The sequence below is a fragment of the Schistocerca nitens genome, chromosome 1 (genome assembly GCF_023898315.1).
Source record: "Schistocerca nitens isolate TAMUIC-IGC-003100 chromosome 1, iqSchNite1.1, whole genome shotgun sequence".
NCBI classification, from domain to species: Eukaryota; Metazoa; Arthropoda; class Insecta; order Orthoptera; family Acrididae; genus Schistocerca; species Schistocerca nitens.
The window spans coordinates 506,153,426-506,166,562 of record NC_064614.1 but is presented as its reverse complement, the minus strand read 5'-3'; the positions used below and the strand labels follow the sequence as shown (position 1 = coordinate 506,166,562).

Here is a 13,137-nt window from a genome sequence, read left to right as displayed (position 1 = left end):
TTCAACTTGAATTTTTGCTTAAATATTTACATACCTCGCAGTAATCTTGGGTGCAAAGAAGAATGTCCTAACTAACTATATTCACTGACAAAGAATACAATGAAAATGTCACTTACACATGCCACCCATATTCAAAACTACAGGGAACTGGGAAACAAAAACCATGTGTAATCATTGAAAACTTGTTCCTAAAGTATTTGTGATTGACCTGTGGTCAGAACTCTAAACACACGAGAGCCAAAAATTGTTGAAAGTCTTTTCGGCGTGTAGAATTACAAGAGAGAGCTTGGGTGCACAAATGAAGTGATGTATCCTTATTCTGTTACTGCAAATTAAAAAGATAATGTCAGTGAAACATATGGGAAGATGCAAGCTATAATGAGAGACATTAATAACTTTTTAAATATATGCTAGTATATATCAATACAAAAATTCTGCAAAGAACAATTTTGTAAACAAATTCAAATATGCCTTGCATATAGCTTTGTTTTCCTTGATCGAAAAACAAAATAAGTTCACTTCAAGCCGAGAGATACGATTTTTTTTTTCATACACTTATTGGCAAGTTTATACAATTGCACACTGTCCCTTTTTAATGATGGAACATTCACCCTACATATAACACTGGAAAAGGAGACCCAAACAGTGTCATTCCTACTGGGTCATGAAAGGAATGGTGAATCAGCAGGAGATGTGTAGTTAATCTCCATATCTTTAAATTCATGTGATGGCTGGGAAATGTGTCCTACATACAAGTTTTCACTGTATTCGAAAGCTACACACTGCCCACTTGCAGCTGTTCGCAAAAAGTATTTCCATGAGCTTTCATACCAGCAGTGCTCCCATTTGCGTCTGTTGGAAGTCTCTTCATTACAAAGGTGTCAGTAAATGACAATTCAAAATTTGTGAGTAATGACAACTTAATAAGACAGTCTGACAGCAAATCAAAAGCCACATGGAGTATTGTGAGGACAAACAGGAAAGGGATGCAAAGACCAGGATATCATTCTCAAAAACACAGAAAATGCCAGTATTAAAAAACAAGATTTGCTAAATTATATCAACAATTATTTCATAAATGCAACAACTTCATTAAGCTCGAAATAAAAAACCATGAATTTCCAAAAGCTGCTTGTTGCATGAAGACAGATCCAACAGATGAACATGAAGTGTTCCAAGTAATAAAAAGCTTGAAACCTAAAATGTCAGCAGGAGCAGATGAGGAGCCTGTTTATATCATAACAATGACAGCTACTCAAATCACAAGGCCCTTGGCATTCATAGCCAACTTACCATTTAATGAAGGAGTGTTTCTGACAAAGATGAAAATGTTAAAAGTGAAGCCATTATTCAGAAACAGTGCGAAGCATAAGGTAAAAAACTATCAGTCAATATCCCTCTCTCCAGCATTTTCCAAAATAATAGAAAAATTAATGAAGCACAGAATCAACAAATATCTAAATGACCATAAGTTACTAAATAGAAATCAGCATGACTTCCAGGCAGGTAAAAATACAAAAACAGCATTAATGATCTACAGTGAACAAATAATCAAATATTTAGAACAAGAAACAGCGTATTAGGAATAAATTTAGATCTCTCCAAAAAATCTGACACTGCCAATTATGGCATTCTTTTAGAAACACTGGAAGCATTAGGTATTCATGGGACAGGGAAAAAGTGGTTTGAATCATACCTAGAAAACAGACTGTAGGACTGATGTCAGATGACTCCAACCACAAAGTAAGTTTAGTATCACATGCAAAAAAAAGGGGGGGGGGGAATAGGAGTGCCGCAAGACAGTATTCTAGGTCTCTTATTGTTCCTTGTCTACATAAATGACTTCCACACCTCAGATGAAGCAGCAAAGGTGATAATATTCGCAGATGACACTAGTGTGATAATAGGTGCACCAAAGCAAATGCTGCAAACAACTACTGATCAAGTAATAAAGAATGTCCACACTTGGTTCAATCAAACCAGTTGACATTAAATACAAAGAAAACAAATTATATGCAGTTTGGAAAAATATGTCTAAATGTAAATTTTGATCTGTTGTTGGATGACAAGGCCATAGACAGAGTGGCATCAACAAAAATTTCTGGGGATTCATGTAGATGAAAATCTTAATTTTAATGACTGTGTAATGAAACTTGCGCAGAAACTTAACTCAGCCAGTTTTGCTCTTAGAATTATTGCAAATGTCTGTACTGCAGAGGGTGCCAGGATAGCATATTTTGGATATTTTCAGTCTCTTGCAACATACAGAATAATATTTTCGGGTTCCACCACATGCTGTCTAAAACAAACCTTTCTGTTACAGAAGAGGGCTCTCCAAATAACAACACACAGTCATCCACAGGCACAATGCAAACCCTTATTCAACAAGCTTAAAGTTCTAAGAATACCTTCCTTATAATTGCATAACTACAATACTTGAAATATCACAGCACTCCCACTCAGTGAACAAAAAGAACGCACATACAAAGGCATTTGAGGCATATTGGTACAAAATTCTACAACATACTACCAGGCAACATCAGAAAGTTAGAAGATGAAAACAGATTTAAAATATAATTTAAAGAATTTCTACTTAAACAATGTTTTTACTTGGTAAATGACTATTTAGGCCAATAAATAATTCTGATAATGTTTATATTATGGCAAACTGAAAACACTTTCATCCCCTAAAGTTTCTGTTAATTTTGTATATCTGATACTCCACACTCAGCAAACACACACACACACACACACACACACACACACACACACACACACGAGCCATATTGGTACAAAACTCAACATTAATTAATTATCTGAACAGAAATGTGTTCCATACTCATTGTTATGTCCGTGTAGCTGAGGAAATTGCAGATGGTGTCTGTCCTGAGGGGATGACTGGCAATTGGAGTCAATTTTGCAAAGGGTAGTGTCAATGAGATCTAAGAGTGGGAAGTTTAGTAACATCAAAGCAGCCTGTTAACTCACTCCACATCAGTATAAAGCCCGAGTTTGATGGCCAATCCAGAATGAAATAATTATATTTCTAAATCCAACTCACAAAAGTGCCTTCAGGAACAGGTACAGTGAAAAAACACTTGTGATGACAAGTTATCTCTTAACTATCTCCTGAAAGGATTAAGACCACTTTTAAGGCAATAGCTACAAAAAGTGGCTTTGCAATAAGGTTGACAAAGGACATGGTAAATAGTAAAATCTAGCAAGTAGGCAAAATGTTGGTACCATACGTAAAGAACAACTGTTAACCACAATAAGGAGGGGACCATGGAGAGAATAATTCAAAAGGTAGATATAAAAATGGCATTCCCTATGTTGCTATCATGCACATATATACACAAAGAAAAGATTACAATGAGACATGATTAGATATTATTAACAATCATACCTGAAAATTAATTTTGGTCCTATCAAGTGGTGCTATTGTTGTTTTAGCAGCTGCTCCAGCCGTTGCACCTGCTAGAAGACTTGCTATGATCATCTCTGTTCCGCTCAGTTCCTGAAATGTATAAATACAGAGCAAAGTTATCAACCTACACTTTTTTATATGCACAAACATATATAAGGGTGATACTAAATCATGCAAAGTATCTCACTCCTTATAGACAATAGGCACAACAAAAAGATTCACACAATTATAGTTTTTGGCCATTACCATTAAGGCCTTTGTGAGCAAAAGGCCCGCACACGCGCGCAACTTGGCGCGTGCCTGCGCAACTTGCACACGCGTCTGTGCAAGTTTCGTGTGTGTGTTGCTCACAAAGGCCTTAGTGGCCAAAAGCTATAATTGTGTGAATCTTTTTGTTGAGCCTATTGCGACTCAGCATCTCCGCTATATGCGCGCGGGGCACGAGTCTGTGCAAGTTGCGCGCGCGCGCGTGTGTGTGTGTGTGTGTGTGTGTGTGTGTGTGTGTGTGTGTGTGTGTGTGTGTGTGTGTTGCTCACAAAGGCCTTAGTGGCCAAAAGCTATAATTGTCTGAATCTTTTTGTTGAGCCTATTGCGACTCAGCATCTCCGCTATATGGTGAGTAGCAAATTTCCTTCTTTAATATTGTTACATTCCATCCTGGATTTTCCACTGTTTGATTTTCATTCATTACACTGGGCAACAACCAAAAAAACGTCATGGGTTTCTCAGCTGATTTCGAATAATTTTGGTGTTCTGAGTCTGAATATCACATTGATTTTGCTCTATCAGGTCAACTTTTTGAGATACAGCCATAGGCCTACATGACCATTTTTCCCTGAAATGTAAGCCTTTTTATAGGCTTCAATATGCTAATATTAGGGGTTTTAAGGGGATTATTCAGGACATATGAAAACAAAAGAAGCCTTTAAGATTGTAACAGTTAATCATTCCAATAGATGCCTTTTTTTCTTACTATAGTATAAAATTTATTCTAATTTTTATTGTCTGACAGTCAACTGCATATTTCTATTACTATTTCAGATTGATATGGCTTCTGCGCGATGTTCATGCAAGAATAATCCAGACGTTTTCTGCTACATCTGCGGAGAATACACGCTTTCAGTGGACAGGAAGAACATCACGGGATTTGTGAAGAACGCCTACCAGGCTTACTTTCAAGTCAAGCTGGGTGACCAAGATAAGCCCTGGGCACCGCACACGGTCTGCAAGAAGTGCGTGGAATACCTCCGGCGGTGGACGAAGGGCACGAAAACTTCACTGACGTTTGGGATTCCGATGGTTTGGATGGAGCCCTTTGACCATGCATTGGATTGTTACTTCTGCGCCATCAATACTACTGGCATCAACCGGAAGAATCGGCACAGCCTCCAGTACCCCGACCTTCCATCTGCCCGCCGTCCAGTTGCTCACTGCGAAGAAATTCCTGTACCAGCATTCACAGAGCTTCCTAACATCGACGACGAGGCCACCACTGCAGACGAGGGAGGATATATAGCAGACGAGGAGTATGAAGCACAAGATGGTCAGCAGCTCTTTTCACAATGTGAGCTTAATGATCTTGTTCGGGATCTCAGCTTGTCGAAGACTTCATCCGAGCTGTTGGCCTCCAGACTCAAAGAGAAAAATCTACTTGGCGAGGACGCGCGTATCACTTTCTTTCGTAGAAGGCATGAGGACTACATGGGCTACTTCTGCCAGGAGGAAGACCTAGTGTACTGCCGAGATGTCGCCGGTCTTCTTGTTAAACTCGGGGCTCCTACATATGATCCGAGAGATTGGCGACTCTTTATTGACAGCTGCAAGAGCTCTTTGAAGTGTGTGCTCCTCCACAACGGGAACGAGTTCACCTCAATCCCTCTTGCTCACTCCACAACTCTCGTAGAGAAATATGAAGCAGTGAAGTACGTGCTCGACAAAATCCAATATGAGCAGCACCAATGGATCATCTGCGTCGACTTCAAGATGGTGAACTTTCTACTTGGTCAGCAGTCCGGGTTCACGAAATACCCATGCTTTATATGTATGTGGGACAGTCGAGACAGAGCCCAGCACTATGTAAAGAAAGTGTGGCCGCCACGAGAGCAGTTAGTACCTGGTGCGAGAAACATCATAAACGAACCTCTTGTTGACCGGGAGAAGATATTGATCCCACCGCTACACATGAAGCTTGGGTTAATGAAACAGTTCACGCGTGCTCTGGACAAGGATGGGAGGTGCTTCCACTACCTGTGCCGAGCCTTTCCGCGACTGACCATTGAGAAGCTGAAGGCCGGCATTTTCGATGGGCCACAGATACGGCAGCTCATAAAGGACACAGAGTTCGAAAACTCCATGAACACGTTAGAGTGCGCCGCGTGGAAATCGTTTGTCCAGGTGGTGAACAACTTCCTGGGGAACACGAAGGCAGCAAACCACGCCAGACTCATCAGCAGCATGATAGAGGCCTTTCAAAAGCTCGGGTGTTTGATGAGTATAAAGATGCACTTCCTGTACTCACACATGGAGAAGTTTCCTGAAAATCTTGGGGCGATGAGCGACGAGCAGGGAGAAAGGTTCCATCAGGACATGCACCAAATGGAGGATAGGTACCAGGGGAGGTGGGACGCAGTCATGATGGCGGACTACTGCTGGATGCTGAAGAGAGACAACCCAGCAGCTGCTCACAAACGGGAATCGAAGAAACGCCGATTCATGCCGTGAACTCTTGAACTTTTGTGTCACTTAACGCTCATTGTTATACTAATATTATGATAAATATGCTTATTTAATTTGATGGAGTAAATAAAACTTAATGAATTTGCATACGTTGACGTTTATTTCTTGAGGAAAACGGAAAAAATCTTCCGGGGTTTCTCAGCAGATGATACAAAGAAATTTGTTTTTTTACGAAAAATCGATTTTTAAAAATTTCTGTAGCAAAAAATCCTGACCTGATAGAACAAAACCAAGGTCATTTTCGGACTCAGGGCATCAAAATTAGTCTAATTCAGGGGGAAAACCCTAGACTTTTTTTTAAAAAAATCTTTTTTTGTTGCCCAGTGTTATAGAACTATTATTGTTTTGCTATCATTTTTCAAGTATCACAAAGCTGCACTGCCCCCTTTCTCCACCTCCATATACTACTTCCTTATGCAACCTCCTTCCTTCCCCTCTTACTCTTCTTCTCCACCTCTAATGTCCCATGGCTGCAGGAATCTCTTGTTATTTATTTCACACTCTAGCAATAACTTACTTTTAGCTTCCTGGCTGGATGCTCTTCCCAACTCCACAGCCATCAGTTAATGTGACTGAGGAATGTTGTTGGTAACACCTGTTTAAGAAAGCTATCAGCTAATTTTAACCGTTTGGGCACAATGTTTTCTGAAGCAGAGATGGCAGATCAGCCCAGCATTTTCCTGATGAAGCATGGAAAATTGTCTAAAAACCATACTCCAGACGACTGCTGTACTGCACCAATATATCATTATCAGGAGCACAGATATTCTCTCTCTCTCTCTCTCTCTCTCTCTCTCTCTCTCTCTCTCTCTCTCTCTCCCTCTCTCTCCCTCCCTCCCCTTTCCCCTCCCTCCAAAGTTTTCTGAATAGTTGGCTTTCTTTTGCTACACATATCTCAGAATATCATTTACACCCAATGTCCTGAGTTATATGTTGTGTACGGTCCACTCTCAGTCTTTCCCTATAACATTTGCATTCTAGAGCTCCACTAGTACCATATACATTACTCCCTAAAATCTACACAGATACCCTACCTTCCCATCCCTTCCTCTATTTAGTTTTTCCGACACATTCCTTTCCTCTTTGAAATTTAACACACAAAAGGTTTTACTGTGTATCTGGTAACTAACTCACTGAGCTAATTCTGGTGACCGTTTGAATGTAACATGGAATCAGAATCATGTTAACTCTTACTTCCCACATACATAAAGTGTTGACACAGGTGAAAAATGCAGAAACTTAGAAGCAGCCACAATTCAAAATTGAAATTTTTGGGCACCTGCACTGACCTCCAAGCTGATGAGTGAACAAATCACATAGTTGGATGGCATTTCTGATGACCAATATGAATGAAAATGTCAAATGGGCCTGTTTTCCAGTGCTAGAAAAACCATGTAGAATAAGAATACATGGGATAGGGAGATTCGAAACAAGGTGAAGACAAAGCCAGTGGTTTTAAATTTTAACTTACACAGCACAGTCTCAAAGCCGTTTTCCAAAAAGAAAGAATGCTAAGAACAATGTAAATCCTAAAAATGCGCTTGAAAGTTGCTCACAGAGAGTTTTCAATAAATGTATTTACATCTACAGTTACAATCTGCAAACAGCTGTACTGTGTGTAGTAGAGGGTACTTCTCACTGTACGACACATCAGGATTTCTTCCGATTCCATTTGCATATGCAGTGTGGGAAATGACCATTTAAATGCCTCCACATGCATTGTAATTAATGTGCTCTCGCCTTCATGGTTCCTACAGAAGCAACATGAAGGAGATTGTAATATAACTAACAGTCCTCAAATATTACTGCTTCTTGAAACTTTGTCAGTAGTCTTCCATAAAATAGTTGGTGTCTATTGATCAGTATTCAGGAAAATTGAGTAAATATGAGCTCTAAAATGCATACCTTAAGAGCTATAAGCACTTTTTCATCTTCAATACTGTGAAACCCATTACTTCTACTGCACAGTAGTTATAGCTCTTACAGTACACATTTTAGAGCCCATGTTTACTAGACTTTTTTTTTTTTTTTTTACTTCTAATGATCGTTCTTCTCATATCCTTGAATATTGACCATTCCTCCTGGAACAACATGTATATTTGAATGTCTATCAGTTCACATTTTGTTCATTATCTGATAGTTTCCTGTGAGTCAAATAAGCCAGTGAACTTCCATGCTCCATTTCTATATACATGTTCAGTATCCTCTGTTCACCCTATTTGCAATGTGTCCCATTACACTTTTGTAAGCAGTGTTCTTTCGGAACAGACTACTCTTCCCAGTATCCTACCAATGAATCTAAGGCTGCTAGTTGTTTTATCTACAATTCAGCCTACATGATCATACCATTTAAGTTGTTTTACCTACAGTTCAACCTACATGATCATAACATTTAAGCTGTTTTACCTACAGTTCAGCCTACATGATCGTACCATTTCATACCTCCACAAACTGTTACACCACATCCATGTATTTGTATGGATGGACTGAGTCCAATTGTGACCAGCTGATATTTTACTCATAAGATAGCAAAATATGGCATTTTGCTAAAGGCAAAGTTTCATGTTTCTATACATCTCAAATAGGTCATCAATCCCTGCACCACGTAGAAATTTTTTCAAGATTCGCATAGATATTAGTGCAACTTTTTTCCGATAGTACCTTATTATCCATAGCTGCATCATCTGTAAAAAGTCTGAGGGTATTATTGATATCATCTGCAATCATTAACATTCAACATGAAGAGCTAGGGTTTCAATACACTTCTCTTAGGCACAACTGAATTTATTTTTAAATTTATCAATAGTTCTCCACCAAAAACACCATGCCACATCCTCCCTACCAAGAAATTCTCAACTGAGTCACCAATTTCAATCTACATCTACAGCTACACTCTGAAAACCACTATGAGGTGCATGGCAGAAGGTACATCCCATTGCAGCAGTTGTTAGGATTTATTCCCATTCCACTCACGTATGGAGCACGGGAAGAATGATTATTTGAATGCCTCTGGAGGTGCAATAATTATTGTAATCATATCCTCACAACCCCTATGTGAGCCATACATAGGTAATTGTTGTTTATTCCTAGAGACATCACTTAAAGCCAGTTCTTGAAATGCTGTTAACAGACTTCCTCAGGATAGATAACGTCCGTCTTCAAGAGTCTTCCAGTTCAGTTCCTTTAGTATCTCTGTGACACTCTCCCATGGATTAAACAAATCTATAACCATTCATGCTGCCTTTCTCTGTATACGTTCGACATCCCCTGTTATTACTATTTGGTATGGGTCCCACACATACATGAGCAATATTCTAGAACCGGTCATATGAGTGATTTGTAAGTGATCTCCCTTGTAGACTGACTGCACTTCCCTGGTATTCTACCAATAAACTGAAGTCTACCACTTGCCTTACTCATAACTAAGCTTATGTTATCATTCCATTTCAGAACCCTACAAAGCATTACACGCACGTGTTGGTACGAGTTGGCCAATTTGAACAGTGATTCATTGATATTAAAGTCTTAGAATACTAATTTTTTTCATTTTGTGAAATGCACAATTTTACATCTCTGAACACTTAAAGCAAATTGCCAATATTTGCATGACTTTGAAATCTTGTCAAGATCTAATGAATATTTACACACACACACACACACACACACACACACACACACACACACACACACACACACACACACACACACACCCCTGAAGCTACTTCTACATCTGACAATGTTTCTCCATCTAATATGACATACTGCATTGTCCTTACCAAACAAGTGTTCAATCCAGTCACAAATTTTACTAGATACCCCATATGATCACACTTTTACCAATAAGTGGAAGTGTAGTACCGAGTCATATGCTTTCTGCAAATCAAGAGACACTGTATCTGCCAGATTGCCTTGATCCACTTCTTTCAGTAGGTCTTGTGAGAAAAGTGAGGGTTAGGTTTCACATGATCAGTGTTTTCAGAATCCATGGTGGTTGGCATTGAGGTGGTCAATCTGTTCAAGATACCTCGTTAAGTTTCAGCTCAGAACATGTTCTAAGATTCTACAACAAATCGATATGAAGGATATTGGACGGTAGTTTTTCAGACCACTTCTACTACCCTTCTTGTAGACAAGTCTAAACTGCACTTTTTCCATGAAATGGGTACAGCTTTTTGTTCAAGGGGTCTAGGATAGATTATAGTTAGGAGAGGGGCTAACTCAGCCACAAATTCAGTACAGAATCTGGTATGGATTCAATTGGGCCCTGGAGCTTTGTTCAGTTCCAATGATTCCAGCTGTTTCTGAACACCACTGACACTAATACTTATTTCATTCATCTTTTCAGTGGTATGAGGATCATATTGGGGCAATTCTCCTGGGTTTTCCTTTGTAAATGAACATTTTAAAACAGCATTAAGTGCTTCAGCTTTTGCTTTGCTACCATCAATTTCAGTTCCTGTCTCATTTGCTAGGGACTGAATACTAACTTTGGTACCAGTAACAGGCTTTACATGTGATCAAAATTTCTTTTGGTTCTGTGAAAGATCAGTTGATAATATTCTACTATGGTAGTCATTGAAGGCTTCACACATTGCTCTCTTGACAGCCACATGCATTTCATTCAGTATCCCTCTATCTATATCCCTACACTTTGGTTTGCACCTATTATGCAGTAATCTCTGTTTCTTTAGAGTGGCTGTATACCATGGAGGTTCCCTCCCATTATAGATTGTTCTACACTGTACACATCTATCCAGTGCATGGCCAAGTATTATTTTAGACTAGAGCTATAGTTCTTCCAGATGTTCCTGCCCTGTGCTGAAAGTTTCAAATTCCTCATTGAGATATGACATTACTGATTTTTTTTACCTAGTTTACTGAATGCATATAGTTTTCTGCTTGTTTTAGTTGGTCCTTGTACTTTGGTAATCATTATTGACACAACCACATGATTGTCATTGATACCAGTTCCAATGTGGGCACCCTCAAAGAGGTCAGATCTATTTGTTGCCATTAGATCCAATATATTTACAACATGAGTGGGGTTCCTAACTACTTGTTCTATGTAGTTTTCTGAGAAGGCATTTGGTGATATTTCACAGAATGTCTTATCATGCCCACCACTATCATAACAATAATTTGCCCAATTAATTGTTGGATGATTAAAGTCTCCATCAATGGTTACAGTATGACTGGGGAACTTACGTACAAGCGAACTGAGGTTTTCTCTAAAGTTTTTGATTACACCAGGAGATGAGTCTGGTGGGAAACTGAACGATCCAATTACCATTTTATGCCCTCCCCTAATACCGAGTCTTGCCCAAACAATGTCACATGCAGCTTCATTCTGTCTCGATGGATTTGAATTTCTTTATTGCAACAAACACACCACCATTTCCTATTAACCTATCCTATCGACTTACAATTAATTTTTTCCCAAAAATCTCACTGCTATCACTTTCAGGTTTCAACTAGATTTCTGCACCTAGTAATATGTGAACTTCACTGCTTTTCACGAGTGCTTAAGCCTATGGCTCTCTGTTGTGAATGCTTTGGGAGTTTACCAATAGGATTTTAATACTTTCACCTGTGAGTAGCATTAATTTGATCTTACATATGATACCCAATATAATCATACTTTCATTGAGAAGTGTTGGTGTGATACTGAAACGAATGCTTTTCGAGAGTCAGGATATACTACGTCTACCTGATTAGCTTGATCCATGACTTTCAGGAAGTTCTGTGAAACAACTGCAAGTTGGGTTTCACATTATTTATGTTTTTGGAAGCCATGCTAGTTACATGGAGCTGGTCATTCAGTTCGATAAACCTCATTACATTTTAGCTGAGAATATGTACCAAGCTTCTAAAAATGTTGAACATTAATGATACTGGACATTAATTTTCTGACTCACCTCTTCTACCCATCTTATGGATGAGAGCAACATGGTCTTTCTCCCAACCAGTTGGCAAGGTAATTTTTTTTCACAAGACCTTCAGTACCTTGTGGTTAACACAGGGGCCAACACAGCTGCAAATTCTCTGTAGAATCTGTTAGGACTCTATGGATCCTAGTATCTTGTCCAGCTTTGGTGACTTCAGATGTTTCTCAATACCAATGACACTACTATTTTTATATGTACAACCATTTGGGTGGAATTAAGAGCGATATGTAACACTACATTATACATTAAGATCAACTTATGTAAGATAACACAGTCATTTATAGGTTTTTCAGTATAAAATCTTATATTAAACATAAATATATTATATTGGCATACTGCAGCAGGACCCGCAACATCTGCCATGTGGTGAACTTCAGAAGAGGTACCAGCAGTGGAAGCAGCAGGTGGATGTTGCTGCTGCCTATTGACTGCAGATGCTAACTCCTCCCTCAGAACAGCGGCAGCTCCTGCTGCAGAATCCACTGTACTGTGACTCATTTCTGCATCATTTATGGTTCTGCAAATGCAAGAAAAAATTGTTATACTATAAGTTAAACAACTTCTAAAAATCTAGATATTTATTAGTTTCTACGAGACATAACAAAGAATGTATGGCAGTACTGAGCTCCAGCTGTATGTCATTTTCACATTCACAATTCTAAAAATACTCTTCTAAATTTTTGTATAGGTTAATGTTTTTTCACAGAATGATACTGTAAATTGGGTGAATAGGGACAAAAATTTTAAAAAGTTATTAAATGAAACCTCTCCCTTGCATTTTCATCTGAAGTATCTTGATCAGTGCAGTTAACATGGCCAGTCTGTTGTCTACACGACATTTCAGAACCAAAATCAAGTTTTCATATTTGTCATGTTGGCAGGCACTATATTCAGCTGCTAATCTCCATAGAATTTTTATTACCTCTTAAAAGGTTGTGGGATTCTAACTAGTGACTAGATTGATGTATTAGTGATTTTATTTTCTCAGTTCACTGTATTTTGGTGAGCATTTGCACATAATAAATATTT

At 38.8% G+C, this 13,137-nt stretch overlaps 1 protein-coding gene across 3 annotated transcripts in view; it reads right to left on the bottom strand.

The window, feature by feature from the left end:
* LOC126252974 (mitochondrial coenzyme A transporter SLC25A42) overlaps positions 1-13,137 on the bottom strand; it is a 185,728-nt gene that overhangs the window by 57,122 nt on the left and 115,469 nt on the right. For all 3 annotated transcript variants that reach the window (XR_007545878.1, XR_007545874.1, XM_049954002.1), the window contains exons 2-3: positions 12,445-12,625; positions 3,407-3,517 (exon numbers count right to left, since the gene is read on the bottom strand). Coding sequence is in view for 1 of the 3 variants with exons in the window: in XM_049954002.1 (XP_049809959.1) it covers positions 3,407-3,517; positions 12,445-12,606 (273 nt within the window). In the remaining 2 variants the exon portion in view is untranslated. The remainder of the gene's footprint in view (positions 1-3,406; positions 3,518-12,444; positions 12,626-13,137) is intronic.